Source organism: Lolium perenne, chromosome 6, assembly GCF_019359855.2.
Source record: "Lolium perenne isolate Kyuss_39 chromosome 6, Kyuss_2.0, whole genome shotgun sequence".
Taxonomy (NCBI): domain Eukaryota; kingdom Viridiplantae; phylum Streptophyta; class Magnoliopsida; order Poales; family Poaceae; genus Lolium; species Lolium perenne.
This window is the reverse complement of record NC_067249.2, coordinates 108,969,569-108,989,328: the sequence shown is the minus strand read 5'-3', so window position 1 is coordinate 108,989,328 and position 19,760 is coordinate 108,969,569. Positions and strand designations below refer to the sequence as shown.

The window sequence follows — 19,760 nt, the reverse complement described above, 5'->3', positions numbered from 1 at the left end:
AACATTCATCATTATCATTTGAGAAAATGATTTAAATGAGGTAGATCACCTTATATCATTTAATAATACTACATATGATTTAAATCTCCAAATAATTCATATAAGTGAGTTTGGCCAGGGGTCCAAACATCACATGAATTCAATTGAGACAAAGTTTAAATGAAGTATAAGACTTCATATAATTTACTTAATAGTTTTGGACAATATCAACTACATAAACTAGCCATATTGTCCATTAATTAAACTAGGGCATGATCATGCAAAGTGACCACACCATTTTATTGCATAATCAATTAGTGTAAGTCAAATGTGAGCTATTAGAGTTGGAATTCACTTAATATCTATTTTGGTTGATGTTTAATAATTTTTTGAATATGGAAAAGTCCCTGCCTTCTTCTTTTTATCAAATTAATTCTACAACAAATCTTGGCATGGGACCAGTGGCATTGTGTAGATATTTTCATTAGCTTTCCAACAACATAAAATTCATTGAATTTGGTTAAGCCAATTTGAATCTATTTAATTTCCAAGTTTGGGCAGTATTGAAATTCATTTGGAATTGATTAATTGGAATTTGAATTAAGAGGGCTGGCGGGAAAGCTAGGTGGGCCGAAAGGGTTTAAAACGGCCCAAGGCCAGCCCACCACGCGTCTGTGCCCGCGTGGGCTGCCTGACAAGGGGGCTCCACCTGTCAGCGAGTTTTAAAAACCCGAATCGGTACGAGCGACGTGGCGCGTTGGATTAGAAGGCGATCCAACGGCGCACAGTCGTCGTCTTCTCCGACGAGAAGCCGAGGGTCTGGCGGCGAGGGTAGGGGGTCGGAGAGCTTACGGCGGCTCCAGCAAGGGTTGGCAGTATGCTCGACGAAGTTGTGGACGACGGCGAGTCTCCTGGTAGCAGTGGCGTCGCCTGGGGTGGTCGGGATCGTCGGCGATTGCTGCAGAGCTTCCGCGGTGGTGAGCTTCCGATTGGCCTTGCTCCAGTGACGATTGAGGTAGCTAATGGTGCTGGGCGAAGCGGTGGTGAGTGGTGATCGTGATGGTGTGCTTGGATTGCTCAGGGGAGCTTGGTATTCATAGGCGCGAGAGGGTGCTGCGGGGCAGTGAGGTGGTCGACATGCTCGCGGCGTCTCCGGTGAGCTAGCGAGCTAGGCGAGGGCGTGGCGCTGTTCTGCGGTTCCTGGCGAGTCGTTTGGCGGCGACAGCTAGGTCGGGCGGTGGCTGGTTTGGTCGCATTGCTTCCACGACTGCCGCGGCGTTCACGGGATCGTGTCGTCGTCTCCGGCGCCGGCGGTCACGGGTCGTGGTCGAGGGCATGTCTGGCAGATGCGCACGTGTGCGGCGGTGCTCAACTCGTGGCGAGGTGGTCCAGGGCATGCTCAAAGTGGTGGCGCGGCGCGTGGCCAGGGCGCGTCTGTGGCGCGCCACGCGCGACATGAGCGGCATACTGGCCGTTCTGGGCGCGCGTCGTCCGGCGGTGGTCGGCGTTGCTCGTGACCGTGGCATTGCTAGGCGTGGCTAGGAGGGTGAGGTGGTGAGCTTGGGCACCAGGGCCAGTGTGGAGGAAGAAGGAGAAGAGAGGGGGTGCGGCATGGATGGCATGGGCCGGCATGGCCATGCCATGCAAGCTATGCTTGCCCTCCTTAGGTTTACTATGTGCCATTTATGGTTAGAGGGAACCAGGGGACCATTTAGAATAGGTTGGGGTAGATTAGAGCTAGGTAGATCACTATTTCAAATAGTGTCAAATAGTTCCATATTTGGAGTTTGAGAATTTTGTCCAAATTTGATTGAATTCAAATGGTTGACCAATTTGAATTGTGTGTGTTTAGTTGAGTTGTATTTGACCAGAGATGATGAGAGGTGGTGGTGGAAAAGTTTAATTCAAAGTTTTGCAAAAATTGATAAGTGGGAGATTCTTACATATGTTAAAATGTTGCAACTTTGGTTGAGCATAGCTTTTGATCAAGAAAGAATTTGGCATGGTGATCTTTACAAAAAGTGTTCACCTTGATGTTGACTTGGATGTGGTGCAAAGATCTAGCAAGGTTTGGTTTGAGAAAATTGAATTGCAATGGCTCAAATTAGTGATCAGACTATAATTGGCAGTTTTGACCATTATCATATGTGAGCAAGTTTTGCAATTGAAATTTATTTGAATTGTGATTCTTTGATTCCAAAAGTTGTAATAAGTGTTTAGTAACATTATTCAACTAATGGTGAAGACCAAATTGGTCTAGGGTCAAAATTTATAAAAATTCCATAGAGCATATGTGAGGGTTTTTAGGGTTTTGCATTTATTTGATTTTCTTTCTCTTTGTGATTTAATTGGTTTGTGATCTTCTCATGACCACCTTAGGGTTTTAGGGTTTAGCTTATACACCTAATAACAATCATCATGGCATATCAATCAAATGCACAAGTTCTATGCATGGCACTATATGCAATTTGAAAAGTTTTTGTTGGTTTGAAATTTTGCTCTATGGAATTCTTCTAACTTTCTTTTATTGAAATTTGGGATGTTACAACTTCACTCTTCTTTTTGGATTTTTCTATTTGTTGAACACACGCAGCTATGTAGCTCTTTTTGCTTCTTTTCAATTTTCTCTCTTCTTCTTTTTCCTGACACAACTCCTTGATAACACGGCCAACAGAAATATACAAAGCACCGATAACCTAACGAGCAGCCTGTCGAGCGGTAAAACTAGTCTCTTCTGGGGAAGTTCCTAGTCACGTTATATCGAAAGGCTTTGTCTATATATGGTTGGGAACAAGCACACTGTACACTATGTGGACTCGGAGTAACAAAACTGACACTAGACGACAAAGTAACACAAGATGATAGAGAAAACTCAAACCCTAAAAACTAGATGGAAAGAAAAGTACGCAAAAACAACTACGAAAAACAACTAAAACTTGAAATTAGTGCAATCTAAAGCTATGGCAAACCCTAACCCTAACTTTTTATGGCTTTTTCTGGATAGGAAAACACTCACAACTCAAATATGGGGTGGATTGTGGATGGCTTACCGAGGAAAACTGGAAATCTGATACCAAGATGATAAGGGGTGGCCCGATCTTCTCAGTAAGCAACGGTGGTGATGATGATCACGGGGTGATGGCAGCGGAGATACACGACGATGAAGTGGATGATAACTTGTATGACGCAACGAGATCTCTCGATTGGTCCCTGTCGCCAATGCAACAGCTCTCAACCCTGCAAGATATTCGCAACTCCACACACTTGCGCACGTAGCCGCCGACCACGAAGCGGTAAGTTGTGTGGGGCCCCGGACTAGCTGTCCGAAACACCCGTTATGCATATACATTCACGATCCCATGATTAGTGTGTCGTGAAAGCATAACCGAACTGGTATCAAATACATCATCTGTTACAGTACCGAATAAAAAAGATTACAACAGGTCACAGACCAATACTCACATAAGAGCCGCAATGGCAGGAGATCAACAATCACACAGCGGAAATACTTCGGACGAAAGCGTTCACATGGCCCAAGTCATGCCATAACCCTACAGGCAACTGACTGGGAAGACGTTCCTAGCTCGCATAGACGTTGTAGACTCCTTCTTCATCTGTCGGATTCCACCAAGTCTGGCCAAGTAAATAGCCAGGGACAAAGCCATGAGTACATTATGAATTGTACTCGCAAACCACCTTAGAGAGAAATAAAGGATATGCAATATGGCAGTAGCAAGGAACAGGCACTACACTAGGGCGACAAGGAGCGATAGGTGGTTCCTCTCGAGAGTATGACATCTCTATATCTTTGTTGAAAACCTTTTTGTAAACCATTTTGTTTGCAGACTAATAGGTAAAGATAACCCATGCTTATTTCCTGCCATCTCAAATGGCCAACACACTTATTCCAGATTTTCCACCGTACCTCCCAGGTACTTTTCCACCAGTCCCACTGGCATCACTTTCCCAAAACATTATTTGAGAAAACACTTTTATAAACCAAAAACTCCTTTTGATACTCAGCACTTCCTTTCCCACGTCCATTGCCGCGGACACGGCTATTCGAATAGATTTAAACTCTGCAGAGGTTGTACACTTTCCCCACAAGATCCGATAAATCCGCCGGGATCATCCCTGGTTCACCAAGCGTCAAAACGCGAGGCTCGGATAACCGATCGTAGTTTTTCGCTTGCTCGCCTTAGCCTAAGACATGCCGAATGAGTTGTACCTCCCAACACCAGAGTCCGGGATACCGTTTACCCAGGAGTTGCAAAATCTCCGGCACCCGACCCTCCGGAATGCCATCCAACCACTTAGGCATCTTTCAATGGGAGCTCATAAGTTGTACCCCGCGTACCTAAACAGGCAAATGGGTTGCGTCCCTTCTCATGGGAAGAACCCCGGTCGAAGCGTCCATGGTCGGACTGCCACTACACTTGCAGGACTCAAACTAAGGCGAGACAAACTACTACGCTACGGCCCGTCCCACTAAAGGGTAATGTGGTTGTACTAGCTAGGTCCAGTGATGTACTCAGTCAACAAAAGGTTTTCGAAAACAATTTTCTTCACTTCTCTTGCTCCAAGCAAGTCCTTTCTGCTCAAAAACACTTAATCAAAACCACACTTGGGCAGGGCTACCCCATTCCAAGGTTTTCGAGAAACTTCTTTTCAGGAAAACATTTTCATAACCATTTTTCCAGGGCTCCCACCTATAGTCTGATTCTTCCTTGAAATTGGCGACAAGGATGACAAGGTGATAAGCACCATATCACTAATAGAGGTTTGGTCAGTAGGTACCAACGAAGGCTGCACCCTAAGGGTGGAATGATAAAACTCCGGGTGACAATAACCACCCACATAAATAAATAAACCATGCAATTTATAAAACTGCTAATAATGCAAGAGTAAGATAATTAGGATGAGATATGCATCAAGAGGTGGCTTGCCTTGGTTGGCTATTTGTCCCTGGACTTGTTCTTCATGATCCTCTGCTCTTCCTTCCTCTTCGAAATTCTCGCCAAGATCCTCTCCTCCTTCTCCGATAGTACTCGCATTCTAGCGTCGCAAAATAAAATAGAAGGCAATCAATCCCTAGGCATAGCATCAAACCACACGACAACACCCAACAACCAACCACTAAATCAGAGACAATAAACACATCAAATAATAGCACCTAGGGAAAAATGGTTATTTTGCTAAGAAGGCTCTGCCTCACAACAAATCATAATCTACACAATCAAAGGTGGCTAATGACCTTTGAAAACCACCAGTAGGGGTCTGGTGCCAAGGTTCATTTAAAAGCATTTTAAACAAAAACAACCCAATTTCCCTATGAGTAAAATAAGCACTAGCATCTATTTAACAAGCCACTCCAGAATATTGCACACAAAATTTTGGTAAAATCACAGAGAGTAAAGCTTGATTTTATAAAGCTGCAGAAATTGGATTCACTAAATTTGGGTTTTTAAAATAAAAGTTATGATTTTTATAAAACCAGGAATGACTTAGGACCAAATAATTGTCCTAAATCTTTCTGTGAGTCGCAAAAATACAAGTAGCATATCTACTGGAAGCTACGAACATGTGTAACAAACATGCACTGGAATCAAACACAAATAAATTTTCAAATATTTTTAAAGATTTAAACAAAACATAAACTAGATCAACCCAATATCCAAGCACACCAGAACCAGAGTACATTCAACCAGAAACAACCATGGCACTGGATAGGTACTGTCAAATGTGAACTAACAAAACTGGTTTGACATTTTTCTGAGTTGTAAAATAATTTACAAAATTAAAACGCTAAAAGGGTACCCTGATTTACTATAAAAATGATCAGAAATAGAGGAAAACTCACAAAAATATATCCCTGGACCCAAATGTACCCTAACAGGATAACTAACAGATACCCTTGGTTTTGGTGCAAAAACAATTTTATTTTTCAAACTAAAAATCAAGGAATGGCTTACTGGACAGATATTGGTTTCTAAACAATTCATAAACTAGGAATACCCTGTAGTTGGGACCTATACCAAAATAAAGATATTTAGCAGTACTATGCACCAAAATTGGTTTCACACCAAAAATGTTTACACAACTCCCACAATCAATTAAATATCACACCAGCAACATTTCACAGGAATAATTATCTGTACATAAATATAGCAGTAAATCACATGCATGCAAGTGGAGGTGATTAGGATTTTGTTCAGGAGCATTTAGGAATTTGATTCATCTCATTTGGACCAAAAATGGATTTTTAAACGATTTAAACCTATGGTATTACCTCACAGGGAAGTATTTGCAGCAAAATCAAAAGGAAAATGGAACGGGCCAGAGAGGCCACGGCGGTGGACCCGTAGTGGGCCAGCCAAGCCGGGCGACGGCACGCGAGTGCGCGGTGGGCAGCAGGGGCGCGGCCCAGCATGGACCGGTTTGACGTGGCCTGCCCGTGCGGAAGTGCACGCATGCACGTATCGCTGGGTGTCGTCTACGCCCAGGAGAAACGGCACCGCCGCGATGGCCACGACGGAGTGAGAGACTGAGAAAGGGAGCTCACCGAGGGAGACTTGGGCGACGTAGGCGATGCACGGGACGGTGCTCCGGTGTGGCGGTCCGGCCAGCACAGTGCGGGGCCTGCCCGGTTCGGTGGCCACATGCACGTCAAACTGACCAGGCGATTCGACCAGACGCTGGCCACGCACGAGGCGGCATGCATGCATGCGGCGACGGCGCCCGACGCGCCGATCGGAGGTGAGCCGGCGACGCGAGGCTAGCGGCGCAGCCACGATGCAGGACGCGAAGGGAGGCGAGGCTCACCGAGGGGGTGGTCGCGGACGGCAGAGGCTGGGCGGCTCAGTCCGTGGCGCGTGCGTACAGGGACGGACTCCTGGAGTCGAAGCGGACGAGGCGAGCATGTCGTCGGCGCGGACCTGCGGATGGAACTCTGATGCCGGAAGCTGAACAAGGAGAGTTTGAGGGCGGCAGCTGTAAGCCCCAGGAGTAGGAAAACCTAGAGCGCGCAGGTAAGAGGGGTTTATGTGAATGAGGTCACTACAAAGGACCGTGAGGTCGCCTCGCATTCCCAAGCATATGGGTAGGCCAAGCAACAGCTCGACACGCCCATGCACACAACACCCACCTCAAAGGCTCACGGTAGGCTTTCCAAGCCTGAGTGCTTCACCTTCCTGTGCACTTCACACATACACACACTGTGCACGGGATACGAGGGTAGAATACAGCTTGAATATCACAACATGACTATGTACGACACAAAAGATGGAAATAAGGTTCATATATATAGCAACGCTCTAATGAGCAAGATCCAAATGACACTCAACGGGGAAACATATCCCATCAGTACATCATACATAAGATAGCCAAATAGTCTGGGTACAGACAAGATCCAAATTGGACTAAGAGTCCTGAAGATAATCAAGCGGTGTTCCCATAACCAACAAGCCACAGGCTGCTGCCTTAGGAACGATCCTGCTACGCAACGAAGTCATCGTCCGTGAACTCGACAAAGTAGCCACCTGCGTACTGCTCATCGTCTGACGTACCTGTTTGTCGAAAAGCGTGTTCCGGAAAAGAGGAAGAAAAACGAGGGTAAGTACCGTTGGCACGTACTTGCGAGATAAGACCAGCTATGCTTGCTGGTGGGCGGTGTAAACTTCGCCCGGCTATATGTGGAGTTTAGCGGCAGCAAAGCACTATCCAATAGAGACACACTACAACATCCGTCTAATAGAGAAGGTGAGAGAGCGCATATTCTAGCAGTTCTATACTCTGCAAACAACAACCCAGCCAGTGCGATCCCCCTTAGCCAAGAGGTACTAACAAGGCACTCACACAGTTGACAATTTTATATCATTCCGTTATAATAGGCTAACTTACTACGCAAATAATTAGCAAGTTATTAGCGACATCATTAGGTGTAAGTTGTTCTATGATCGAGTTAAACAGCTCCAAGTCGTCCATAACCGCGGACACGGCTTATCGATAAGATTTAACCCTGCAGGGGTGCACCAATGTTACCATACACGCATGCTCGAACCCGCTTGATCACGGCGGAGTCTCACAACAAGACCGTTCCCAAATCAACAAGAATGCCTAGGGGAGCCACCCGACTAAGCTACCCGAAACGAAGTTCGGCCGTACTCCGATGCGGACTCAGGGTTTGCGACGGCGGCTAGGCGTGCGAACCACACGCTTTCGCTAAACGTCCCGTGGGGTACAGTACAGAATATAAACACCCGAAGGCAACAGGAAGTAAACACCCGAAGACAACAGTAATAAACACCCGAAGGCAACAGTAAGTAAAGCATGGCATACATGGCATAGGCAAATAAAACCAAGGTTGTGGCCCCCTTTTTCAACAGACTTGAGAAATGGTAATGGGTGATGGGGGGTCCCGATAAAACCTCCCACGAGTGGTTAGCGCGCTCAGTCTTAGAAACAGATAACAAGAACTCGGGTCCTAGGGGACATTAGCAAGTCAAAGTTCCGATGCTTTCGCAAAGGGGCTCACAGATGCCTCTGCATATTATATCCCTTAGCAATTTTTAAGTTGTAGCAAAAGTTATCCACTTCATTTTCGAAAAGGTAGTACATGTGTCAACACCCCAACAAGATATCCCGAATATTTCGAGATATCAACAAAATCCCTAAACTCGCCTACGACTCGCAAAGCTGGCAAACAACAAACAATAGGTAGGGCGAGGAGGTGTATCTCGGACATATAGGTAACAGGTGGATAGGACACGTGACACAACAGAATCGCAACATAAAGTTAGCAATAGATCAAAAGAGCATGTAAATGTAAAATAGGTGAAGGGGTGGGCTCGCCTGTCAGATCAGAGGTAGAAGCACCGACACGATCCTCCAAGGGGAACTCGTACTCCTGCTCGTACTGCTCTGCGTCGGCGTCTACTCGAGAAGAACCAAATAGCACATACAAGGAAAGTAATAGAACAAATCAATACAAGTAAATGCAATGCGCAATATGATGGATGATGACATGGCAAGATGATTTGTGCAAGGCAAAATTAAGTGGGGTGCTCATAATTCACATGAAATGATAAACACCCTCACATATACCTTAATTGGTTTTGCAAGTTTTAATTTTGGATTATTCAGAGATGATGCCAATGATGTATGAGAATGCAAGATTTGAAATCCTCTCACTTTTCTAATGAAAATGGATATATCATTTGCATAATTTGGAATTGTAGAATTGAAGATATGAATTATGCCATAATACTCATATTAAGTTCAGATTTTAATTATGTCCAAATTTTATTTATCCAAAAACTAAAAAAAAAACTTCATAGTTGGATAGATCATGAAAAGTTAAGCAATGTAGATATCTCATTTGTCAAAATTGGATTTGTGAAAATGCATTTGTAAAAGATTTAAAAACCATCTGTGAGCAAAAGCTGAAAAAGGAAACTGAAATGATTGACAGAGATAAACTGAAAATCGACATCGTGACGATCTGTGCACGAGTTTTAAAGCATCGGGAACGAAGAATCTGGGTGGCCAAAACGAGAAAACTCGACGAGTTGAGTTTGCTAGTGGTTCCAAGATTCGTATGGAACAAGCTGGGTTGAAATTGGTGCGTTGAGGCGACGTCGATGGTCATCGGAAGTTGAGCTTGCGAATAGAGGACCAACAGCGAAACTGAAACTCGACAATGTTTTGCATCGTAGATGCGTTTCTGCACAGTTTTTAAAGTGAGGAGAACAAGAGAGCTGGGCAGATTTAGGATGGGATCTGAAGTATTTGAGTAAGGTGGATGTGCCAGGATTCGTTTGGAGGTGGAAAGAACCGAAGAGGTGCACTGAGACGTTGGCGGTGATCGTCGGGAGACGTGGCCGTGTCACGGTGGACAGATCTGAAAACTGGAAAACGTTTTCTGGACAGAGTTTCGAACAAAGATGGCGACGAATCTGTGCGTCTTCTTGGAAAGGTTCCAACAGCAAAAGTGTAGATCTAAGCTGTGGCTTTGCAACGGTGTAAAGATCTCGCACTGAGGTGGCCTGTACCGGCGGCGAGGTTCGTCGGAAGAGGACGCCGTGGTGCAGACAGAGAAATGACCCTTTACTCGTTTTTCATTTGCTCTCTCCCAGATCCTTCTCACGTTCATCGATCCAGGGAAAAGGTAGCATGCAGGGGAGGAAGGAGGAGAGATTCCTCACCCTGGGGTTGGTCAACGACGAGGAGGAAGCGGCCGGCGACGAAGAAGATGGAGATGCCCGTGAGGTAGACGAGGCAGAGGTGGACGGGGCGTTGATGGAGAAGAGATGGTCTTGTCCGTGGCGTCGTTGAAGAAGATGAGGAGCTCAACGGAGCCAGCTCCCATGCTCAGGTCACCGGGAAGGAGGCCATGGTGTGGTGGATGCCGGTGAAGAGCTGCAGGTTGACGGCGGCGCGTGCAGTTTTGGCCTCGGTGGCCTGTCCAGGGAGCATGGTGGCGGCGGCGGCTCAAGTGGTGGAAGGAGGAGGAAGAGATGCTAGGGTTTGGGCTGCTGATGGTGTTGCTTAAGAGGGAGGAAGGGTGGCCAGTGGATGGAGGAGAGAGGAGACGTGGTGGTTGTAGCTTGCTCCAATCCTGATTTGGTGTGAGTGCCTCACGTGTAAAGCAAGAGAGAGAAGGGTTGCATGGCTATAAGTGGAAAGGAGAGAAGGTGGGCTGCTGCGTGGGTTTAGGCTTAGGTTGGGCCAGCCGGTGAAGATAGCTAGGTTAGGTTAGGGTAGGATTTAGTTAGGGTTTTCTATTTGCTTTTCTTGGAACATCACAAGAGGAGGGGATGAACCAAGAGGGAGGAAGAAAGAAGAACAACAAGCAAACAAAAGAAAACCAAGAAGGCAAAAGCAAATTAGTAAAACCAAAATGGTGATATGCATGAATGCAACATGATGGCATGAACAAAATGCAAGAAAGGTACAAAGGGGTCTATGTATTACTCTTGGGATGTTACAAACGCCCCCCCTTGAAGGAATCGCGCCCCGAGATTCTCAGGAAGAAGAGAAGAAGGACGGGTACTCGGAACGGAGTTGATCTTCCCGCTCCCAAGTTGCTTCTTTATCGGAATGGTGCGACCGCTGCACCTTGAGGAACTTGACAGAGTTGTTGCGAGTACGACGTTCAGCTTCATCAAGAATCCAAACGGGATGCTCTTTGTAGGAGAGGTCTTCTTGGAGGTCGATGGCCTCGTGATCAACTGCACGGCCCGGATCTTTGAAGCACTTCTTGAGCTGTGACACGTGGAAGACATCGTGCACTTTGGAGAGCTTCTCAGGGAGTTCAAGGAGGTAAGCGACTTCACCACGCTTTGCTAGAACCTTGAAGGGGCCAATGTATCTTGGCGCCAGCTTGCCTTTGATACCGAAGCGATGAGTGCCCCTCATAGGAGTAACACGAAGGTAGGCTTGATCACCAGGATGATATAACATATCACGGTGCTTGCTATCATAATAGCTTTTCTGCCGAGATTGTGCTATCTTCAGATTGTCACGAATGATTCGCACCTTTTCTTCAGCCTCATTGATGACATCGGGGCCAAAGATTTGCCTTTCACCAGTTTCAGACCAGTTCAGAGGTGTTCTGCATTTGCGACCATAGAGAGCTTCGAAAGGTGCCATGCCCAAACTGGCTTGATAGCTGTTGTTGTAAGAGAACTCAGCGAAAGGAAGGCATTCTTCCCATTTCATGCCGAAGGAGATAACACATGCACGGAGCATGTCCTCGAGAATCTGATTGACTCTTTCGACTTGCCCACTCGTTTGAGGATGATAAGCTGTGCTGAAGAGCAGATTAGTTCCCATAGCTTTCTGAAAGCTTGCCCAAAACTTGGAAGTGAAGATACTTCCGCGATCAGAGCTTATTTCCAAAGGAACACCATGAAGAGAAACAATCTTTGCAGTGTAGAGCTCAGCCAACTGACTAGCAGATATTGTTTCTTTGACAGGAAGGAAGTGAGCAACCTTGGAAAGACGGTCGATCACCACGAAGATAGCATCATTGCCTTTCCGAGACTTTGGAAAACCAGTCACAAAGTCCATCTCAATCTTATCCCATTTCCACTCGGGAATCTTCAGGGGTTGGAGGACACCGGCAGGTCTCTGATGTTCTGCTTTGACACGGCGACAAACATCACATTCTTCGACATAGCGAGCAACATCCCTTTTCATCCTAGTCCACCAATAGGTAGACTTGATATCGAGATACATCTTTGTGCTGCCAGGATGGATAGAAAGAGGAGTGTCGTGAGCTTCTTTGAGAATGAGGTTTCTCAGGTCTGGATCATTCGGAACAACAAAACGACCTTGGAAGAAGAGAGTTCCTTGATCGTCGAGAGAGAAAGACTTGTACTTGGGCTTGTGCATATTCTCTTTGATATTCTTGCTGCAAATATCTCGCAATTGTCCTTTTCGGATCTTATCTTCAAGAGTTTGCGTGATCACCAAGTTTGCAAGGTAGCCTTGGGGAACCAGCTCAAGATTCAATTTCCTGAATTCTTCATAAAGAGCAGGTTGACTTTCTTGAATCATGAGGTTGTTGCAATATGACTTGCGACTAAGGGCGTCAGCCATGACATTAGCTTTGCCTGGAGTGTAGCTGATAGACAGATCAAAGTCCTTGATGGTTTCCATCCATCTCGTTTGACGGAGGTTCAAGTTGGGTTGTGTGAAGATGTATTTGAGACTCTTGTGGTCGGTGAAGATCTCACATTTGTTGCCCAACAAGTATTGGCGCCATGTTATTAAAGCATGTAACACGGCTGCAAGCTCAAGATCATGTGTGGGATAGTTGAGTTCATGCTTTTTCAACTGACGAGAAGTATACGCCACAACTTGACGTTCTTGCATGAGGACAGCACCTAGACCATGAAGAGAGGCATCACAGAATATCTGGAAAGGCTTAGAAGTATCTGGAAGAACAAGGACAGGTGTGGAAGTGAGCTTCTGCTTGAGGAGATCAAAGCTTTCTTGACATTGAGGAGACCAAAGGAACTTCTTGTCTTTCTTCAGGAGATCGGTAAGAGGCTTGGCGATCTTGGAGAAATTCTCAACGAAGCGGCGGCAGTAACTTGCCAAACCGAGGAAACTTCTCACTTGCTTGACATTCTTCGGAGGAAGCCATTCAACGATCGCCTTGACGGTTTCAGGATTGATAGCAATGCCTTTTCCCGAAATGACATGACCAAGATAGACGACTTGAGGAAGCCAAAATTCACACTTGGAGAACTTGGCATAGAGGCGATGTTCACGAAGCTTCATGAGGATGAGGCGAAGATGCTCTTCATGCTCCTCATTGGACTTGGAGTAGACAAGGATATCATCGAGATAGACTACCACAAACTTGTCGAGGTACTCCATGAAAATGTAGTTCATCAACCGAGAGAAAGTGGCAGGAGCATTAGTGAGGCCAAAGGACATGACGGTGTACTCGTAGAGACCATAACGAGTTTTGAAGGCTGTCTTGGGTACATCCTCCTTGCGGATTTTGATTTGGTGATAACCACTTCTCAAATCCATCTTAGAGAACACAGTTGCACCCGCAAGTTGATCAAAGAGCTCATTGATGCGAGGAAGAGGATATGTATTCTTGATCGTTTTCTCATTGAGAGGCCGGTAGTCAACCACCAATCGATCAGTTTTATCCTTTTTCTTCACGAAGATGGTAGGACATCCCCATGGAGAAGTGCTTGGCTGAATGAAACCAAGTTTTTGCAACTCGTCAAGCTGCTTCTTGAGTTCAGCCAACTCATTGGAACCCATTTTGTATGGCCGCTTTGAGATAGGAGCTGTTCCAGGCTCTAGTTCAATGACGAACTCAACAGCCCTGTCAGGTGGCATACCTAGAAGTTCTTCAGGAAAGACATCAGGAAAGTCGCAAACCACCGGTATAGACTCAAGCTCCGGAAGAGAACTAGGATTCAAAGCAAAGAGCTGAACGGAAGGTGTTTGGGAAGGTGTATAGGTCAAGAATCCTGTTGAAGTAGGAAGAGAAACTGAATGCGTGGCGCAATCAATGACAACTTTGTTGGCCTTCAACCAATCCATGCCAAGGATGACATTAATGCCAGAAGATCTAAGCTCGATGAGGGATGCAAGGAACACATGGTTTCCAATCTGAATTTGATTGCCATGACTTATCTTGGAAGATAACATTTGTCCTCCGGGAGAATGAACCAAGAGATTAGACGGTAAACTTTCCATAGGGAGGTTGTTACTTTGAGCAAAACTATCAGACACAAAAGATAGAGAAGCTCCTGTATCGAACAGAACTTTTGCAGGAATAGAGTTAACAAGCAAAGTACCAAGCACGACGTCGGTAGCTTGTTCAGCTTGCTCAACGTTGATGTTGTTGACGCGAGCAGCCCTCGGTCCTTGCCTATTGTTGTTGTTGAAGGCACGGCCCGGAGCTGGTGCACGAACCATCGCATTTGTTGCAGTAGAGCGAGGTGGTGGTGGAGGAAGCTTCTGAGGGCAGAAGGTAGAGATGTGCCCAACCTGACCACACTTGTAGCATGTGGGGTCGGCACGTGGACCCATCGGCCTTGGTCCACCATATGCAGGCCTTGGCGGAGCTTGGTAGGTCCTCTGCTGAAGCTGTGGGGTGGGAGGGCGGGGAGCATACCCAGCGTATGCTGCGCGGGGAGCATACCCAGCTTGTGTAGCTTGTCCTGGCGGTGCGGGATAAGGAACCCACAACCTGCGCTTCTGAGGCGGCGCTGAAGAAGGAGCACCAACCTCTCGAGTATGCTTGCGTGACTCGTCGAACGCAAGCCTACCCGACTCTTCCTTGATAGCAGTGTTGACCAGCTTGTCAAAGGTGTCCATCGAGACATGAGTGAGCGCGTACTTGAGTGCCGGCTTGAGGCCATTACGGAACCTCTTCTGCTTCTTGGCATCAGTAGACACTTCTTCACCACCATAGCGAGCTAGCCTGGAGAACTCGATGCTGTATGTCATCACATCTTTGTTGCCCTGAACAAGACTGAGGAATTTCTCCTTCATCCTGTCCATTAGCCCTTCAGGAATGTGGTGGCTTCTGAAAGCTTCCCTGAATTCTTCCCAAGTGACATCAGGAGCATTGGCGGGACGCATCTCGAGAAAGTTCTCCCACCATGCTGCGGACCCTCCTGTCAGAAGGTGAGTCGCAAACCGCACTTTGTCTTCTGGGGCGACTCCCGCTGTGTTGAGCATGCGGTTGACATCGCGCACCCAATCATCTGCATCCAGCGGTTCAGGAGTAGAGTCGAACGATCGCGGGTTCAACTGCAAGAAGTCCCGGATCATCACTCGACCATTGTCATGACGAGCTTGATCGAAGTTGTGCTGGGTTTGCTGCATCTGGCTCAACAGTTGAGTCATTTGCAACAGGGCTGGTCCCAGCGGAGGAGGTGGCGGAGGTCTAACCATCCTGTTGAGGGAAAACATTAAGACGGTTGAGACAACAGATAAGAACAAAGCTTAGAACAAGGATTTAAGATCACATAACACATCGCTCCATAGAATTCATCAAGGTACACCATACAAGGTTCAAGTACACAAGAGATCCATACGACCGCAAACAAGGATAGAAAAACTAAAACATCCACTTGACACGCAGGACAGTGGAGTATACGGTAGTTCCATAAGAATAACGATAAGGAAGCAGGCTCCGGAACAAAGAAGTGGTCGAGATAGCATCGGATCAAAGGAGAATAACTTGTTAGTATGAAAATACCAACATGTCAAAGGAACAGATTATATGTGGAGATTGACGAAAGATGATAATGAAGCAACCATAGTACAGAAAATTTTCAAAATACTTTTCCCTATGGCACTATGGTTTCCCACAAACACGTCCAAGCCTAGGTGAAACAAGATAAGAATAGAGTAAAACCGTTGCACGTCCTTACCAGAGGGAGGGTGGGTGGGGTAAGAAATAAAAGCAGAATTCCTACTCTCGCGCATAATTTTTCCTATGTAGCTACTAAAATATTAGTTTCTAGACTCAACTTCGTCCGCTGCAAAGGGGCTCCTAAAGGCAGTCCTGCTCTGATACCAAGTCTGTAAGCCCCAGGAGTAGGAAAACCTAGAGCGCGCAGGTAAGAGGGGTTTATGTGCATGAGGTCACTACAAAGGACCGTGAGGTCGCCTCGCATTCCCAAGCATATGGGTAGGCCAAGCAACAGCTCGACACGCCCATGCACACAACACCCACCTCAAAGGCTCACGGTAGGCTTTCCAAGCCTAAGTGCTTCACCTTCCTGTGCACTTCACACATACACACACTGTGCACGGGATACGAGGGTAGAATACAGCTTGAATATCACAACATGACTATGTACGACACAAAAGATGGAAATAAGGTTCATATATATAGCAACGCTCTAATGAGCAAGATCCAAATGACACTCAACGGGGAAACATATCCCATCAGTACATCATACATAAGATAGCCAAATAGTCTGGGTACAGACAAGATCCAAATTGGACTAAGAGTCCTGAAGATAATCAAGCGGTGTTCCCATAACCAACAAGCCACAGGCTGCTGCCTTAGGAACGATCCTGCTACGCAACGAAGTCGTCGTCCGTGAACTCGACAAAGTAGCCACCTGCGTACTGCTCATCATCTGTCGTACCTGTTTGTCGAAAAGCGTGTTCCGGAAAAGAGGAAGAAAAACGAGGGTAAGTACCGTTGGCACGTACTTGCGAGACAAGACCAGCTATGCTTGCTGGTGGGCGGTGTAAACTTCGCCCGGCTATATGTGGAGTTTAGCGGCAGCAAAGCACTATCCAATAGAGACACGCTACAACATCCGTCTAATAGAGAAGGTGAGAGAGCGCATATTCTAGCAGTTCTATACTCTGCAAACAACAACCCAGCCAGTGCGATCCCCCTTAGCCAAGAGGTACTAACAAGGCACTCACACAGTTGACAATTTTATATCATTCCGTTATAATAGGCTAACTTACTACGCAAATAATTAGCAAGTTATTAGCGACATCATTAGGTGTAAGTTGTTCTATGATCGAGTTAAACAGCTCCAAGTCGTCCATAACCGCGGACACGGCTTATCGATAAGATTTAACCCTGCAGGGGTGCACCAATGTTACCATACACGCATGCTCGAACCCGCTTGATCACGGCGGAGTCTCACAACAAGACCGTTCCCAAATCAACAAGAATGCCTAGGGGAGCCACCCGACTAAGCTACCCGAAACGAAGTTCGGCCGTACTCCGACGCGGACTCAGGGTTTGCGACGGCGGCTAGGCTTGCGAACCACACGCTTTCGCTAAACGTCCCGTGGGGTACAGTACAAAATATAAACACCCGAAGGCAACAGGAAGTAAACACCCAAAGGCAACAGTAATAAACACCCGAAGGCAACAGTAAGTAAAGCATGGCATACATGGCATAGGCAAATAAAACCAAGGTTGTGGCCCCCTTTTTCAACAGACTTGAGAAATGGTAATGGGTGATGGGGGGTCCCGATAAAACCTCCCACGAGTGGTTAGCGCGCTCAGTCTTAGAAACAGATAACAAGAACTCGGGTCCTAGGGGACATTAGCAAGTCAAAGTTCCGATGCTTTCGCAAAGGGGCTCACAGATGCCTCTGCATATTATATCCCTTAGCAATTTTTAAGTTGTAGCAAAAGTTATCCACTTCATTTTCGAAAAGGTAGTACATGTGTCAACACCCCAACAAGATATCCCGAATATTTCGAGATATCAACAAAATCCCTAAACTCGCCTACGACTCGCAAAGCTGGCAAACAACAAACAATAGGTAGGGCGAGGATGTGTATCTCGGACATATAGGTAACAGGTGGATAGGACACGTGACACAACAGAATCGCAACATAAGGTTAGCAATAGATCAAAAGAGCATGTAAATGTAAAATAGGTGAAGGGGTGGGCTCGCCTGTCAGATCAGAGGTAGAAGCACCGACACGATCCTCCAAGGGGAACTCGTACTCCTGCTCGTACTGCTCTGCGTCGGCGTCTACTCGAGAAGAACCAAATAGCACATACAAGGAAAGTAATAGAACAAATCAATACAAGTAAATGAAATGCGCAATATGATGGATGATGACATGGCAAGATGATTTGTGCAAGGCAAAATTAAGTGGGGTGCTCATAATTCACATGAAATGATAAACACCCTCACATATACCTTAATTGGTTTTGCAAGTTTTAATTTTGGATTATTCAGAGATGATGCCAATGATGTATGAGAATGCAAGATTTGAAATCCTCTCACTTTTCTAATGAAAATGGATATATCATTTGCATAATTTGGAATTGTAGAATTGAAGATATGAATTATGCCATAATACTCATATTAAGTTCAGATTTTAATTATGTCCAAATTTTATTTATCCAAAAACTAAAAAAAAACTTCATAGTTGGATAGATCATGAAAAGTTAAGCAATGTAGATATCTCATTTGTCAAAATTGGATTTGTGAAAATGCATTTGTAAAAGATTTAAAAACCATCTGTGAGCAAAAGCTGAAAAAGGAAACTGAAATGATTGACAGAGATAAACTGAAAACTGACACTGGCAGACGATCTGTGCACGAGTTTTAAAGCATCGGGAACGAAGAATCTGGGTGGCCAAAACGAGAAAACTCGACGAGTTGAGTTTGCTGGTGGTTCCAAGATTCGTATGGAACAAGCTGGGTTGAAATTGGTGCGTTGAGGCGACGTCGATGGTCATCGGAAGTTGAGCTTGCGAATAGAGGACCAACAGCGAAACTGAAACTCGACAGCTGCTGTTTACTGTAGATGCGTTTCTGCACAGTTTTTAAAGTGAGGAGAACAAGAGAGCTGGGCAGATTTAGGATGGGATCTGAAGTATTTGAGTAAGGTGGATGTGCCAGGATTCGTTTGGAGGTGGAAAGAACCGAAGAGGTGCACTGAGACGTTGGCGGTGATCGTCGGGAGACGTGGCCGTGTCACGGTGGACAGATCTGAAAACTGGAAAACGTTTTCTGGACAGAGTTTCGAACAAAGATGGCGACGAATATGTGCGTCTTCTTGGAAAGGTTCCAACAGCAAAAGTGTAGATCTAAGCTGTGGCTTTGCAACGGTGTAAAGATCTCGCACTGAGGTGGCCTGTACCGGCGGCGAGGTTCGTCGGAAGAGGACGCCGTAGTGCAGACAGAGAAATGACCCTTTACTCGTTTTTCGTTTGCTCTCTCCCAGATCCTTCTCACGTTCATCGATCCAGGGAAAAGGTAGCATGCAGGGGAGGAAGGAGGAGAGATTCCTCACCCTGGGGTTGGTCGACGACGAGGAGGAAGCGGCCGGCGACGAAGAAGATGGAGATGCCCGTGAGGTAGACGAGGCAGAGGTGGACGGGGCGTTGATGGAGAAGAGATGGTCTTGTCCGTGGCGTCGTTGAAGAAGATGAGGAGCTCGACGGAGCCAGGTCCCATGCTCAGGTCGCCGGGAAGGAGGCCATGGTGTGGTGGATGCCGGCGAAGAGCTGCAGGTTGACGGCGGCGCGTGCAGTTTTGGCCTCGGTGGCCTGTCCAGGGAGCATGGTGGCGGCGGCGGCTCAAGTGGTGGAAGGAGGAGGAAGAGAGGCTAGGGTTTGGGCTGCTGATGGTGTTGCTTAAGAGGGAGGAAGGGTGGCCGGTGGATGGAGGAGAGAGGAGGCGTGGTGGTTGTAGCTTGCTCCAATCCTGATTTGGTGTGAGTGCCTCACGTGTAAAGCAAGAGAGAGAAGGGTTGCATGGCTATAAGTGGAAAGGAGAGAAGGTGGGCTGCT

General features: G+C 46.4%; 1 protein-coding gene across 1 annotated transcript; it reads right to left on the bottom strand.

The window, feature by feature from the left end:
- Positions 1-7,863: 7,863 nt before the first annotated feature.
- LOC139832699 (uncharacterized) lies at positions 7,864-18,032 on the bottom strand. The gene is made up of 3 exons (XM_071822518.1): positions 17,908-18,032; positions 14,310-16,622; positions 7,864-8,910 (listed from the first exon to the last, which is right to left on the bottom strand). The coding sequence occupies exons 2-3, from the start codon at positions 15,430-15,432 to the stop codon at positions 8,774-8,776; spliced, it is 1,260 nt and encodes a 419-aa protein (XP_071678619.1). The 5' UTR covers positions 15,433-16,622; positions 17,908-18,032; the 3' UTR covers positions 7,864-8,773.
- Positions 18,033-19,760: the final 1,728 nt, after the last annotated feature.